At 55.1% G+C, this 15,895-nt stretch overlaps 1 protein-coding gene across 1 annotated transcript in view; it reads right to left on the bottom strand.

Moving 5' to 3' along the window:
* Positions 1–14,858, bottom strand: part of NKD1 (NKD inhibitor of WNT signaling pathway 1) — an 81,667-nt gene extending 66,809 nt beyond the window's left edge. The window contains exons 1-3 of the mRNA XM_026494737.4: positions 14,682–14,858; positions 14,521–14,553; positions 13,673–13,806 (exon numbers count right to left, since the gene is read on the bottom strand). Coding sequence (XP_026350522.1) covers positions 13,673–13,806; positions 14,521–14,553; positions 14,682–14,706 — 192 coding nt within the window. The 5' untranslated portion in view covers positions 14,707–14,858. The remainder of the gene's footprint in view (positions 1–13,672; positions 13,807–14,520; positions 14,554–14,681) is intronic.
* Positions 14,859–15,895: the final 1,037 nt, after the last annotated feature.

Genomic DNA, 15,895 nt, shown 5'->3' with positions numbered 1-15,895 from the left:
AGTGCTCATCTCGAGGTCCTTTTAACCTCTCCTTCCTTCCAGTTACAAAACGAGGGTCCTGGCAGGTCTTGAAAGAAAGGCCAGATATCCACAACGGCAGTAAAGATCGAAACCCACTTGTAGGTTTAAGAAGCCATAGCCACAGGGAAATGCACGAAAAGACAGAACCATTGACTGAGCTGGTCGTGAGTCAGGGACTGTGCCTGGCTCCTCCCCGACTGCCTTTCCTACAAGGTCCAGGCAGGACAGGCATCACCCAATACAGAGAGGTTCCGATTAGAGAACATCCAGGTGGAGGGGGGTCCCAAGGGCTCCGCGTCTGAGACAGCACACGGGAGGCTCTCATGCAGGTGGTCCTCGCTGTACCCCCACGACCTTCCCAACCCCACACCCCCCCTCCGGCCACTGTCTTCTCCCTCCACCCCCTCCAGCAAAGCCTCTCCATAGATCTCCTGCACACGCGATCCACTTCTCATCCCTCATTCTCTTCTAAAACCTACGGGCTTTTTGAAAAATACAAAAGTATCCATGCTCGTTGGACAGAAAAAAAAAAAAAAAAGTCAAACAATGTAGAAACATCTAATGTGAAAAGTGAAACTCCTTCTCTCCTCACCACCTCCCACCACTCCAATCCTCAGGGAAGCAGCCTTTGACAGTGTATCCTTCCAGATCTTTCTCTGTGCACCTGCAAATATATAGACACAGGCCTGAATAGACTTTTGTATCCTGCAAAAAAATGGGACCACGTTATACTTCTGTTTTGCTCTCGCTTTGCTCATTCAATAGCATTTCAGGGCCTCCTTCCCGTCAGCCCGCTGCCCACCCTCACTCGCCCTGGTTTCACAAGTCGCGGAGAGATCCGTGACACGGCCACCCCTTGTTTGTTAGCTGTCTCCTAGTGATGGATATTTGAGTTGTTACACATTTCTCATTCTTCCAAATAATGTAGCCATGGATGTTCTTTCAAGTATGTGCTCTGCTCCCATGCAAGGCTCCCCCGGTCCCCTCATGACCCAGGCCTGTCCCGCCTCTGCTGTCATCCCACCAAGATAACTCCTGCCACACCCAGCCATACACACCAGGATCCCAGATCCCACAGACACCTTGCAGTCCTTTTTCCGACTCAGGCTCTGGGCAGGTTCTCTCCAAGAGATCATCCTGTCTGCTAGACTACCTTAATGGTCCCCAATAAATGTCACCTCCCAGTATGTATGCCCCCGTGTAGTCCCTTCCCCTGAACCCGGCCTCGACTTGTGACCTGCTCTAACAGGGAATGTGGCATTGCCAATTCCAGGCCTGGCAGTTTCCACTTCGGCACTCCCGGGAAGGCAGCCACCAAGTGGGGAGTCAGCTTACCCCGAGACCACCATACTAGGAGGAAGCCCAACCTAACCATGTGGTGAGGCTGCATGGGAGAGGACCAAGGCCCCAGACATAGGGCCCAAGTGGAACTGTTGTCCCCTGACTGTTGGACCACCCCAGCTATGCCACGCGGAGCCACAGACAAGTTGCCCCTGCCAAGCCCAACCCAAATTGCATAATGTTCAGCAAATGGTAAAAGGATTAAGTCACTAAATTTTGGAGTAATGTGTTACACAGCAAAAGAGAACCCAAACACCCGCCTTTTCTTCAGTGTATTTGGAAATGCAGAGGCGAAGGCCACGAGAGGTCAAGGTAGCTACCTAATAGCCAAGCTGGGGCCACCCCCAGCTCAGGACTCCCAGCGCAATACTCTGTCCAGTCCCCAAAGATGCAGCCGTGTGTTCTTCCAGGAGCAGCTGCTGCTTAGAGGTTGATTCTCAAGTGAGAGGACTTGGGGACCCACAAAGGACTCCTCATTCTCTTCATGCCCGAAGCAAAGGGAGTAGGTGGGCAAGAAAGCACCCCCAGCCGTCCTGGGAGAATCTTTGTGACCAAAGAGTCAACAAACCAAAAGGCCCTGATGTTAAGAAAGAAAACTTTGGCACAGAGAGGTTAGGGAACTTGCCCAAGGTCACGCAGCTAGTGAGAGACAGAGCTGGGGCTTGAAACCAAGCATTCGGGCTCAGAGCCTGCACCAGTGACCACACATCAGTGTTTTCCAACACCTCGACCGCAGTAAGAATTACATTTTAGAACGCGCCTCTATATAAATGGATTTGGGTATAGATGTGTAGGTAGATATCCATAGATCTAGACTGATCTATTACCTATAGACATGAATATCCATGCCCATAAACTAAGCAAAAAGTCAGGCAAAGTAATATTTCCTCTTATTTTAGGCAATGTTCTCTCTCATTTTCATTCTATTTCTTTTTTTTTTTTTAATGCTGGTCACTAAACTGATTTCATGAGCCACGAATGGGATTATAACACATGATTGAAGGGGGGAAAAAAATCTCATCTATAATGATGAAAGACAGCTCTAAAATCAGATTAACCTGAATTTGAATCTTGATGGAGCAAGATTCCACTTCCAAGTCAAGCGACTCTGGGCAAGCAGGTAGACTCCTTTAGCGCCTCAGTTTCTCCAGCTGCACTAAAAATCTAACGGTGCTGCGAGCGCTGAGTGGTATGGGCCACGCGTGGCTCAGGGCCTGGTGTGCCACAGGTGGCTCGGCGTGCGGCGTGGAACAGGGTGGACACTTAGTAGCCACATTGAGGCTGCAGCCATAGCACACTGAAAAACGAGGCACAAACGAAATTGACTGCGGCACCGCGCTCCTTTGAACTTCCAGGGCAGGGGAACAAGGGCGTCTCCCCAGTGCCCATTGAAAAGACAACTTGTAGCATTTTCTTCATCATCTTTTTGCTTCTGAAGTCTCTCTAGATCACCCGGGGAAAGATGAGAAAAGGGTCGAGGTCCAAAACTGCCCTGCGACAGAGGGGGAAGCCAGGTGGGACGTGGCCATGGCACCCCGAAGCGCACCCCCAAACCTGCTCAGTGGAGCCACCACAGGCCCATGCCTCTGTGTGAGGGGCCCTGCCAGCTTGCGTGGCCTTCTGGAATTAGAAAAACATCCCTGGGCCTGAGCCCATGTGGGAGGCTCTGGTCTTCCCCAGCCCTCACCTGTGGCCGGAGGGTAGCCAGGCCAGCCCTGCTAACAGGGCCCCTTTTATGCTCTGCCCTGGCCTGTCCGGGGCCCCAGGTCAGTCCTCAAGGCCAGGGGGCTCGGGTAGCTCACGGCAGGCCAGCCAATCAGCTCCACGCATTCTCCCCCTACCTCCCATCCAGCCAGAAAGGAGAGCAGCCAGAGTGGGCAGACTTCAATTAAAAAATCCAATCACCTGCAGTGGGCAGACCAGGACTCGTGATGGGTTGTGACATATAACAGCCCCCCCCGCCCAACCCCCACCTACCCCCCTCTGCTGGAAAATGCATTTCTGTCCTCTCCTCTCAGAGACTGGAATCTGGTGCTGGGTCAGATGCTCAGGAGGGGGTTGAAGATTTTCTGCACTGATCACGGCCTTTGCACTTCCCTCTGTCTGAGATGACCCTTTCCTCACCCGGGTATTTATTCCTTGGGTCCCAGCAACTTAAATGTCACCCCCAGTCCACAGTCGAGCCCCCCCTACTCTCCACCACAGCCTCATGCCTTTAGCACACATCTGGGCGATCATTAGCAAGCTGTAAGACCAGAGACGTCTGCTTTACTCTCCCTGATTGGCCGAGGGGAACTCATTTCATTCTTAGAACGACCCCATGAGCAAGAACCAGGATTCTACCCATTCCACAGATGTGGAAGCTGAGGATGAGAGATGAGCCCCCCCCCACTCCGCAGCTGGGGAGACGTGAAGCTGGGAGTCGGGAGTTGGACGCAGGAAGTCTGATTCTGCAAGTCACGCCTCCGACACCTGCTCCCGGCGCGCACCGGGCCTCAGCACAATGCGGCCCAAACCCGAAGACAGGTGTAACGGAAGTTAAGAGAGCCAATGCGAGACGCTAGATGCAAGCTTGAAGTATGGACGAGAGCTGCCCACAAAGGGGCCCAACCCACATCTCTCCGTGCCTGCCCCACCTGCCCCTCCCACAGTGTCCTGCCAGACCGTAACATGCTGTCCCCGGCTTCCCAACCCCCCGCCTGCGCTGGGGCTGTGCCCTCTGCCCCGAGGCAGCCTGAGTCCGGCTCTCTCTAGCTGGGCCTGACCCTTCCATCTGCTGAGCCCGTCTCTCATCCACGCAACAGGGGGGAACAACACACAGAAAAACCACGTGCAAAGCATGAGGCAGCGTTCCTACTCACATGTATGTACTATTACCACTAACACACTCGTCCCCCACCAAAATCTCATCTCACAAGCCAGGGCACGATGGGCCAAATCAAGCTGCCTGGGTCCACCCAAAGAAACTATTTTCTAAAAATGTTATTTGGTTGATGATAATTGTTTTTTAATTAGAAATGATTTCACATAAAAATCCAGATGGCTGTATTCTCTTAATGATCAGATGGGGCAACATCAGGGCCACATTCCCACATGGCAACCATTGGCTGGGGCTCCGCGGTACTGTCCCCTTGAGACAGGACGTGTGCCCCCAGGGGCCCCCAGTCTCCACTCCTCCTGCATGTCTCCCAGCCGGCTGTGTTCGTTCATATGACTTCTCTGGCCCTTTATACTCTGACCATCCTTCAGAGCCTCTTCACACACCACCTCCTCCAGGAAGTCCTCCCCAAATCTCCATAACCTGTGTCTATTACGGCTTTATAGCCTTAATAGCTCACTTGTACTGAGCATGCACTTCTGTGCCAGGCAGTTATAACCATTTCACAGTTTGAGTGCCCCCAGCCACCTTGTGAAGCAGGTCCCATTACTATCCCCACTTTATAGATGAGGGAACCGAGGCCCAGAGTTGATTCTTCTATTGCTCTCCCCACCTGCAACCATTCCCCGCCCTCCTCTATGCTGCTCTGTGCCCTGGGAAGCTGATCCCCTTAGACCAATTTCCTGAAGCCTCCTGGTCTCTGGCTTCCGGCTTTGGCCAATGGGAGGTCCTGGCAGGAAACCCGAGGATGTAAGGAGAGAGGTTGGGGGATTTCTCCCCACCCCCGACTCCTTCTGCACCATGTCTCTGACTACGGTTCATCTTCCATATCTAGAGCTCCTGCCCGGCCTTTTCACTTCCCTAGCTGCAGTTCCTACGGGGATCCAAATCTAAAATATCCAATGTCTCCTCCCCTGCCCTTTCTGCCCTGGGACAGTAACACTTTCCTGCCTTTGCCAGGAGCCAAGCATGCCCTGGGTGCCTCGACACCCCGTGAAGGTTCTATTAACCCTTCCCACCCCTTCAGAAGTTAGTTTCCGTTAGTTTAAAGTGTCTGGAGTACACCGGTTTCCTACCAGGCCCCTCACCGACACAAAGGTTAGACACTAGGCCCAAGTTCCCACAGTGAGAAAACGGTGCCGGCAGGATTCGAACCCAGGATATCGGGCCCCAGAGTCCTTGCTCTTTAACCATCACACTATACTGCCTTTTGTCCTATTCTCCTTCTCCTGGTCCTTCCCCTGCTGGTGGCCTCCTCAAGGGCCCCCCTGATGACCCCCAAGAGCCAAGTGCCAAGCCTGGATTGATGCACACATTCCAGAATTTCTCACTGAGCCCAGAAGATACAGTCACTTGATTCTTCTTTATCCTCCAAAGTATTTTTACAACTGAGAGCCTGTCCCCACATTCCTTCTTCCCAAGCATGACAGCTCCCCCACTTCTACCCTCACTCTGTGGCCACTCACACAGGGTCTGCCACTCCTCTTCCCTCTAGACAAAGATCAAGGTCCTTTACATGGCTGAGAAGGCCCCCAGGCCCAGACTGTGACCCCCTCCTCGGTGAAACGAACTTCAATCAGCATCTCAACCAAACTGTCCCCTTCACTACAGGGCTTTCTCCCACACTGCTGGCCCATCCGGCAGACACTCATACTGCTCTTACATGCCCCCTCCCCTTGCCTTGCTCCCCACCACCCCTTCCCCGATTCACCTTTGGGCTGAAATCACAGCTCCTCCAAGACCACCTCTGACCCAAGGCCAGTTGGCACTCCCTGCTCCAGACTCTCGGAGCCCCCAGAGTGTCCTCCAACATTCCCCTAACATTGTCCTCATTGTTCAGTATCCATCTTCACAAACTCTGAGCCAATCGGACATAAATATTGATTAAAAATCCAAAGCGAAAGATCAGCAAATCAAATACAGCAACATTCTAAAACAGCAGTGTCTCATGGCGAAGAAGGATTCCCTTTAGGAATACAAAGAAAGTGGAACAGTAGGACGTCTCGTGCTGTAAATCATGCATATAGTTATAGTAGCAAAGGGTGACAATACCCCAACAGCATTTGACAACATTCAATAATTATTCCTGGTTTCAACCACATTAGCAAGCCAGGGGTTGGAAGAAAGCTTCTTAACGAGAGAAACAACAAACCGTTATTAACTAGTATGGGAGATTCTAACCAATGCAATAAGATAAGAAAAACAAATGAGAGGCAAAGATGAACGTTCAGTTCCGCTAAACTCTAAGTTCAGTGAGGCGGGAACTATGCCGTATGCTTCATCGTCTCCACACCATCTTACGCACATGCAAATATCTGTGGAATGCACAGCCACCCAGATTAGGTCTGACCCCCATTCAATGTTCTCCAAGCACCCCAGTACTCCTCCTTTGAGGTATGTATCACAACTTAAATTGTGTCACTTGTTGTTAAAGATACTTCTCTTTTCCTACCAGAGTATAAACTCCATGAACACAAGTGCCATGCATTACTGGCAGAGCGAATGTATACCTGGCCTAAAACAGGTGTTCAGTATCTATTGTACAGATAAGGAGGACGATCTGTGGGCTTGAATAAGATGCATTGATCGTTGCTAAGTTATAATAAATGATTTTATCCTACTTCTCAGCTGGAAAACCCGAGGCCCAGAGAAGGGAGGCAATGTCACACCCCTGTGAAGCCCCCCTCCAGGACCCTTGGGTCCCCTGAAAGGCATCAGCCACACACAAGGCCACGCACACAGGGCACCACCCACGTGGCTCAACATGCACGGAAAGTGAAGCCCAGACCGATTCCTCTAAACAAACGCATGCCCAGGGCACACCCAGGTGGGCAGAGCCGCCTTTCTGGGGCTAGGGACGACCGGACGAGGGACGTGAGCTTTCCTCACAAAGCCCTGTGATGGCTGCCCACGTGGGTAAACGGCGCCCTCTGCTTCCCCGGGAAGTTATCAAAGAATTACTTATGTCTCTGGAAACGCTGGTTTGGAAAATGTTCTCCACCCCACCTGGACTTGGCAGGAGGGGCAGCGTCCTCAGGCCTGCCCTTCGGGGAGTGATCAGGCTTTTCCTGCAGCCCCTGAAGGCTCTCGGCCATTCTTCATGCAGAGAGTCTGAAACCAGCCGTAAAGAAGCAGGCAGCCTCCCAGGATAAACGGAGCACGGTGACATCAAAGACCGCCTTCCAGATTAAACAACTGAGGCCTTCAGCTCTCTCTGGCGTTTCTTCCAGGATATTCTGGGCTCCTGCCTCAGTTCTCCCTCAGATGGAATGGTAGATATTTTGTTTGTGAGAGTCTGAATTTTTTCCTTCCTCGGGGAGAGGGGGAGCGGGAGGAGGCGAGGGGAAGGGAGGGTGGGGAGAGGGAGAGGGAGAGGAAGAGAAAGAATGTGAGAGACAAGAGCCACAAAAAGAACGTGTGTGAGTGAGAAAGAAAGGGAAGTCAGGAAGGCAGCCGGAAGCGCCTGCTTTGGAATCCAACAGGCGACCTAAAAATTCCAAAAGTTTCTAAACCAAAGCACACTGTGAACCCACAGCCTGGGAGGGAGGCAGGCTACAAGAGCCCCCAAGCCGGGATCTGTGGGGTGCCTGGCTCGCCAGTGCTGACAGATCCCTTCGTGGGCCAGGGCACTGGCCCCTTCACCAGAGGGCCCCTTTCTCAGACACACCAGGTAAGCCAAGGCAAGGGGCCCTCCTCCCTCAGGCACAAGCTCACAACGGTTCTCTGGGATTGGCTTGTCGCTGCCTCTTACCTCCTCACCCCTGGGGTGCCTCTTTCTCCCTTGAGCAACCAATCCAAGCCCACCACAGCTGCGCTTCTGGGCCTCCGGCCGACCCTCCTCTCCCCACAGGGAAGCAGGGGCCACCGATCCGTCCAAACAGCTGGAGTAATGCCCCCAAGTCCCCAAGTCCATGACACTCCACAGTCATCAGCTCTAAGGGCCGTGCTGCTGGCTGGGGCGGCGTGCTGACTACCCATCCCGTCCCTGAACGTCACACACCTGTCCACGACAGGGAGCTCGAACGTGGCCTGAGCCACTCATGCGCAGGGCTCTTCAGAAAGCCTGAGCACCAGGAGAGCTTTGCAGGCCCAGAGGGTGCAAGCCAACAGCCAGCACCCAGGTCCCAGGGACAATGGTGAGCCTGGGGCCTCCGACAACTATTCCAGGCACAAATACCAACTTTCTCCTCCCACACCCTCTTCCTCACGGCCTCTCAGGTCTCTGCTTAAATGCCACCTTCATGCAGCTTCTCCTGAGCGCCCCTGTCCATTTATGCGCCTGTTAAAGTGCTCATTCCTTTGTCTCCTTTATGAGACTAGAAGCCACGGGAGGGCAGGGACCACATCTCGTTGATGTACCACCGTATCCTCGATGCCTGGTCCAGCGAGGGAGTTCTCATGAATAACAATTCATTATTGTTCATAAAGCAAAGGCCTAATCCCACTCTTCCATCTGCCTGAGGAAGAGTATCTGGGAGCGAATGAGGCAGGGATGGTGGCCTAATCTATCTTCATTCATTCATTCATTCATTCAGCAAACACATCTGAGTGCCCAGCATGTGCCCTGGGGTTACCACAAGGAAGATGTATTCCTTAGAAAGTGATTCTTTCATGGCTGATGTTCCATCAGCTGTTTTAAGCCCTCATAGGGGCAGTCTGGACCCTGCAGGTGGTACCAGAGCCTCCCGGTGCTAGCAGGGGTCCTCTCTCCCCCTCCGTGGCCCACCCTCTCTCCTCACGTCGGCCATCCCCCCTGGGTGAGGGGATGCATCATTCCCCCAAGTTGTAGGACCCCGGGAGACATGCCATGCTTGCTTCCTGGTTCAGCCTCTCCCTGGGTTTATTACAGTTTGTACGAAGCTCGAATGTGCAGGGGCTGTTCCTGAATTCCAGGGACTAGAACACGCATGGGCCTGACTCAGGGGAACTTCTTTCCAAAAAGAAGAAAAGTTTCCAAGGCGGGATGAGATGGTCCTCAAAGTCTCCTGGAGACCACATCACAGAGATTCATTAAAGCCTTCAGAATATGACACCCTTGCCCACCACCGGCCCTCCTGAGGGACCCAGCCCTACTGCAAACCAGTAGCCCTACCTGGCACTTTGCCCAGCTCAGGCCTCCCCGGTCTCTCCCCACCAACTCCCCCGGGGTCAAGAAAGCTGCCAGGTGGGGCAAAGGAGCTGGTCCTGGGTGCCACGGGCAGAGGAGAGCCTCCACGGAGAACCTGAAGATGCCAGCAAGTGGAGGCCCAGATGCCTCCAGCAGCCTCAAAGCAAATCATCCTTTAATTCTGAAAACACCAAATATTTAATTTATGCTTTACCTCAAATGTCAAGTCTACCTCCCGGCACATAGCTTTGAAACCACGTAAGGAGGCCTAACGCTTTCCATATGGTGAAGACATGGGGCCTTTTAATTGTGCCAACTGGTATCATTCAAGGGTGATTCCCCTGGAATCCGGCAACTGGGGCAGCAGCTGGGCCAACAGCCAGCCTCCACCCTCCTCACCCAGCCCGGCATGGCCCCGCGGGCTCCGACACGGCCTGCGCCCTCCCAATCTTCCCCAAATATCAGAAGGCACTAGGTGCCCCCCAATCAAATTACCAGCCCGCCTGGCGGCCACCTTCAATCCCAAACAGGCTTGCTGGCCCCGCAGCTCTCAACCCGATTCTTAAGGCAGATCTGCCATAAAAGAACAAAAGGGCCAAACCCGGGGGGGGGGGGCGCGGGAATCGCCTTAAACCTTGTCCTACACATTCACGTCCGCGCACGCAGATGCACCCCCGCGGGAGCACAGGGCACCCAGGTTCTGCTTGTCCAGGCATTCTGTCGTCAGCCTCTCCGTGTCGGCTACGCAGTTCCATCCCTCTACCTAGCTTTTCGATTTCACCCATTTTATTATATTACACTTTCCAGACCCGGTATTCCCAACTGGGGTTCTCTTATAACCGCCTGTTAACAGCTTCGTGTTCACCTCTCCTTCTTTATCTCTTTGAGATCATTAGGCTTATTTAAACATCTGAGTGTCCAGTGCACTGTTGTCTGGCATATAAATCATTCACTTCGTTGTTCTTCTCTCATAGTACTTGGACCTGTCACCGTCTCTCATTATTTGTCTCCTCCGAGCTCATGATGCCTTGAAGCCCCGCCCTGAGCCCCTGTCCATCCAAGCGTGTCTACAGCGGCAGGCAGGGCAGGGGTGGGGGGAATTCTGGATTCATACTCTGGGCTCCCATCTCCCCTCCCAACCAGTGCTTCAGCAAACCTCCCGGTACCTTTCTCCCTTTTGCACTCTACATAACCCCGCCAGGGCTGAGAATGTTATTATACCCATTTTGTAGATGAGCTTAGGTAAAATGGCTTATAGACAAGGTGACAAGCTATGGTGGCAGAGCCTGGCCTCATTGATTTTTGTACTCAGGACGGCAGGCTTAGGTTAGCGCCAGCAAGGTTACCCTCTCCCATCCTAGGACCTTCCAAGCAACTGGGACCCACCCTAAACATTTACTAAGCTACTCAGCCCTGGGCAGGAAGGAGGAGGGCAAGCAGGGGCCCCTCCTGCTCCTGCCTGCCCCACCACCCGCCTCTTCCCGAAGTACTCAGCAGCTGGTCAGCATGCCGCCTCTCTGGAAACGAGTAAGGGAGGCACCTCCAGACAGATGCTCTAGCATGGGGCTTTGCCATACATGGCCCCTGTTCTCTAGAAAGTGCTCCAGAAAGAGAGAAAGACCGATTCCACATCAGCCGGCTGGCACCTTGATAGGGCTATGAGGAAGAGTAAAACAGTGTCAGCAAAGTGCTTGACATACACAGGCACTTAATAAATAGGTTCATTGCAATAATAATAATGCTAATTGGATGAACCACTCAAAGGCCGGGTGGAGTGGAGACAGAGACCATCAATACGCCAGGCCTGGGTCTGGTGGGGGGACCTCTGCCAGCCCGCGGAATCCAGCAGACTTTGGAGCCCACACCCTACATCCTGGTGACCTAATGGAAGACCCTGCAGCCACCCTTTCTGAGCTGCTGGGAATCATGGAAATGAAACCAGGCAGGAGGCTGCCCACTGCTGTCTCATTCACTACTTCTCCATGTCTCCCAAACTTCGGGCATTCCATTTCCACAGTCACAATTTTGACCACTTGTACTTAATATTTTGCTCAGAATCCACTTTCAACACTCTCTTTCAATTTAGCTTCATCCGAAGTGATAATATCCGTGAAATCATGGGTTTGAGGTCCTCGCTACTATCTTTTCTGGTAACAGAAATGCTTGACTATTAAGATAACAAACATTCCTCCAGGTACCACCTGAAATCAGTGCACACACCCCCACCATGCAGCCCCACACCCTGGGCTTCCCCTGAGCTTTCCCAGGGTGGGCTCGCCATCTCTACCCCTGCAGATTTGGTGGCTGGGCTAGGGCTGGTAGGAACCCCGGTGTCCGGGTCCCAGTCACCAAAGCAGAACTCCCTAGGAAGCAGAGGGTCCCTCCCCTTAATATCTTGGATGGCAGGGCCCGCCCTCCACCACGCAACATATGTCACGCTGATGGCTCTGTGTCTCACATCTTCAAAAGTGCTTTGAACAAACATTAATGACCCCTCAGTGTTTCTCTGAGAGAGGGGGCGAGGAAGGGAGGGGGCAAGCACCACCCCATGCTGCCCTCAGCTGGGGGAAGAAACCAGGCAACAAAATTCCATGACTTCACCAAAGCCACAGACTTAAGCTGGGCCCCCTCCCCACCCTCCCTCATTTCCCCCAATGGCAACTTTTACTGGCTCACATTCCTCTTGCTGGGAATACTACTATTTAATTAAAAACGACAGACTTTTGTTTTCCTCTCCTTCCTTCCTCCTCCCTCCCATCCTCCAGGACTAGATGCCAAGGAGACCCACCAAAAACATGCGGGTAACATTTGTTATGGCTTTGAAGATAAAAGTCAATTGAAGTAAGCCCTCGCTGTATTTCAAGTTTCCCCTAAAGCATGGAGCAAACTGCCTGGCAGTTGAGGAAAGGAAAAAAAAAAAAGGGACTGCAAATAAATGTCATTCTGCAGGAATACTTTGTAAAAATAAACAGGCTGAAAAAACCCAAAACTTGATTAATGGAAATCCACTCCGTTGGCCTCTGTCTTGAGCTGCAAACGCATTTGTTCATGTGGCTAAATCAGATCATTTTCACTGGGCTTTAAATAAGTAGATCAAAAAATACAAATGGTGGGAGAAGAAAGGGAAGTTTGTAGTTCTATTGCTAACGGGCCCCACCTGCAGTGCCCCCCACCCACCCAGTTTTGACCTTTCCTGGGGGACAGCAGCTCCAATTCCAACCCAGCCAAGAGATGAAGAAAAATGCAGAAGAGAAAGCCCCCCAGCTAAGTGAGGCAGTGGAAGGAGGGGAAGGGGGCTTCTCCCCGATGCAGAGATCGTTCTGTACGTGCACAGGAGTGGACTTTATCCACAGGCTCACCTCCCAACACCGGCCCCTGCAACTGAGCTGTAACCAGCCCAGGTGCCACCGTCCCAATACACACACACACACACACACATCCGAACACTCCACAGGCCCCTCCCTAGCCCATGGACAAGACCAAAGAACTAACCAGACCTGAGACTCAGTTTGTTCCCCTCTAAGTTAAAAAAAAAAAAAAAAAAATTAAATGTCACATCAAAAAGTTGATTCATCCTTTGATCCTTGGCTTGCTCGAGTTCCACGCAGACCATCTGAAAGCCCCGTGCAGAGTTCCAGAGCTCCTAGGACATCTGTGAGCACCAGTCCCAGGCCAAGAGCTGGGGCTGGACTCACTCACTCCCCTGTCACATCGACTGCTCCCCCAGGAACAACTCCAACCTCACGACCTACTGGGGGGAAGGCTCAGGGTGGGCCCTGGCTGCAGCAGCAGGAGACCCTCTCTCTCCCTGTGGGCCAAGTGAAGGGGTCTACCAGGTCTCTGTGCCCCCCAAGCTCTGCTACCCAGACCACAGCTTCTTCTACTGGGGTTCCTGGGCAGATGGTACTGATGAATGCCATAGACACTTGGAACACATTTGGAGGCCAGCATAGTCTCGCCCTCCACCCAGACACCCCTAAATGCCTTCCCTGTCTTCCTAGTACCCCCCCCCTCCAAATCCAGCTTTGAATGCTGGCCGCAGAAACAAGGTAGAAGTCAGAGCAGGCCCCCAAATCCCTCCAGCACACACAAGCTTCCCCAGAGACTGGACCTGCACCACCTTCTCACCTGGGACCTTTCCCTCCCCAGACAGCCCCAGCTGGAAAGCAGACTGACACCTGAGCCACCTCTAAGGTTCCCCAAGACACAGGGGTACCGGGTCATGTTGGTGGGGCAGGGGCAGCTGTGCCAAGAGGGTGCTAAAAGTTGGGGTGGGTGGGTAAGGAGACCCGTCTCTGGGGCTGAAAGGTAGGAGGGGATCGTACCCGGGTTCCTCTGCCAACGGTGCCCGCCGCCCGCAGCTGTCGGGGTCCAGAGCTGCCGCCGGGGCAGCGCTGCCTCCCGATCCACTCCTCGATGCCTTTCCGAGCCCAGGCGGCGCTCACAGCGAAGCTGTCACCTGGGGCGGGGAAGACACGAAGCCCCTGAATCTGGCCCCTGGGCCGAAAGTTACCCGAGAGAGGAGGGAAAGAGTGGGCGCGGTAGAGGCAGCGGGGCGAGGAGGGGGTCGAGTGCCGGGGCACAATCCGAGAGAGGGACGCAGGTAATCGGGAAAAAGGGGTTCAGCGAAGCCCCAGGAGCAGAGACCCAGAGGGGAGCGGTAAGGGGGAGCAGCACCCCGGAGAAAGGGTCTGGGGATCAAAAGAGAGAACACCAGAGGCCAGGACTGCAGAGGAGAGGGGTGAGGGTCAGAGGACGGGTGCAGTGAGCACAGGATGAGGGGAAGAGGGAAACTGAGGGTCAGGAGAGGGGCGCAGTGGGCGCAAGAGCCCAGATCTCGGGAGAAGGGGCTGAGGGCCGGAAAGAGAGGGGTATAGGATTTTGGGGAAAGGGCTTAGGAGTCTGAAGAGGGGGCGCAGTAAGCGCGGAGGGCGGGGACCGCAAAAGGAGGGGTTGGGGAGTCAGAAGAGAGAGCACGGGACGGCGAAGAGGGGGTCGGTGGGACAGAAAAGGGGGCGCGAAGGCTGCTCCCGGAGCGGGTCTGTGGGACTGGTGGCCAGAGCTGGGGGTGGGGGTGGCCCTGGTAATAAGATCCCGCGGGCTAGGCCATTCTGCCGCGGTCCGCGGTCCTTCCCCGTCCATCCCCCCCGGTCCGTGCCCCGCGCGCCCCTACCTTCCGGGCTCTCCCTGCGCTTGCACACGGCGGCTGCAGGCACATCGCGCGCGGCGGCGGCGGCGGCGGGAGCCGGAAAGAAAGAAGAAGCAGAGAGTTAGCAATCGCGGGGGCGAGGGCGGCCGGGGCCAGGGGGCCGGCGCGCGGGCGGGGACACTGACCCGGCTTGGAGTGAAGTTTCCCCATGCTGGGGGCGCGGCGGGCGGGGGCTTCCCTAAGCCATGCGCCCGGCCCTCGGGGCCCGCGGCTCGCCGAGCCGAGCCGAGCCGAGCCTTGCTCTCCTCCCGGAGCAGCCCCGAGCCGAGCGGAGCCCGAGGCGGCGCCGGGACGCGCTCCTGCCGCAGTCGCCGCGGCCCGACTGACGCCCGGGCGCGCCGAGCCCCCAGCCCGCCGCCGCGGCCCGCGCCTCCCCGCGCGCCCATTGGCCGGGCGCGGCGCATCAAAGGCGAGGCGGGCCGCGGAGGGGGCGGGCCGGGGGTGGGCCGGGGGTGGGCCGGGGGCGGGGCCAGGCGCCGCGGGGCCGACACAGCGCCCCCCTCCAGGCTGAGGTCTTCAGCCCCGCGCCGGGGCCTTGGGGCTGGCAGGTCTGGGGACTAGGGGCCGGAGGCCCGGGTGGGGGAAGGGCCTCTGGCCAGTAGGCGTATTGGGACAGACACCCTCCCGGGTCCTGTCTTCCTTAGGACAACCGCTGCCCTCGCTAACAGTACTGTGCCTTCCCTCCGCTCTATTTTTCCTCGAAGAGGGTCGGGCACGACTTAATGGCTCCAATTTACAGGTGATGTAACTGAGGTCGGGAGAGGAGACGTGGTTGGGGCGCTGGGGTCTGCTGCGCGCCTGCTGCGCTGCCCCTTCCCGAACTTACCTCGACCAGACTTTTGCAGAAGGGGTTCGCTTATTACTCGCCCTATGCTTCCACTCCGCCCCTCTAAGTTTTGATTTGGGAGTCCAAGAGGAGCCCCCACCGCGCGTCCAGCCAGTTGTGGGCCCAGCCCACTCGTGGCGGCTACAAGTGTCGAAAGCCACGAGTTGCCAGCCAATCGCTCAGATGCCTCATGCCGGGCCCGTGGGTGCCCTCCCGGAGTCGAGGCGCGCTGCCAGCTGCGCGGCCCGGAAGGGGGTAACCGCTGGGGCTTTGATCTTCCTTGGTTTCCGCTCCCTGCTGCAGCTCGCCAGACCCAAGGGCTTGTTTGTTTTGTCTGGGGAAGTCTCTGCGGAGGGGAGGGCGACATCAAGGGGTTCCACCCCACCTTTGTGGTTCTCAGGAAGAATGCCTGCTCTGCTGGGGACACGATGGGCCTGTTAAGTTGGGCCTGGTACCGGGAGGCCTGGGCGTGGGAAAGGAGAACCCCGTGCAAAGCAGTGAGGAGCTGGGCTC

The sequence above is a fragment of the Ursus arctos genome, unplaced genomic scaffold, assembly GCF_023065955.2.
Source record: "Ursus arctos isolate Adak ecotype North America unplaced genomic scaffold, UrsArc2.0 scaffold_19, whole genome shotgun sequence".
Taxonomy (NCBI): Eukaryota; Metazoa; Chordata; class Mammalia; order Carnivora; family Ursidae; genus Ursus; species Ursus arctos.
Note: the sequence above shows the minus strand (reverse complement) of the source record. Positions and strands in the feature narration are given on the sequence as shown.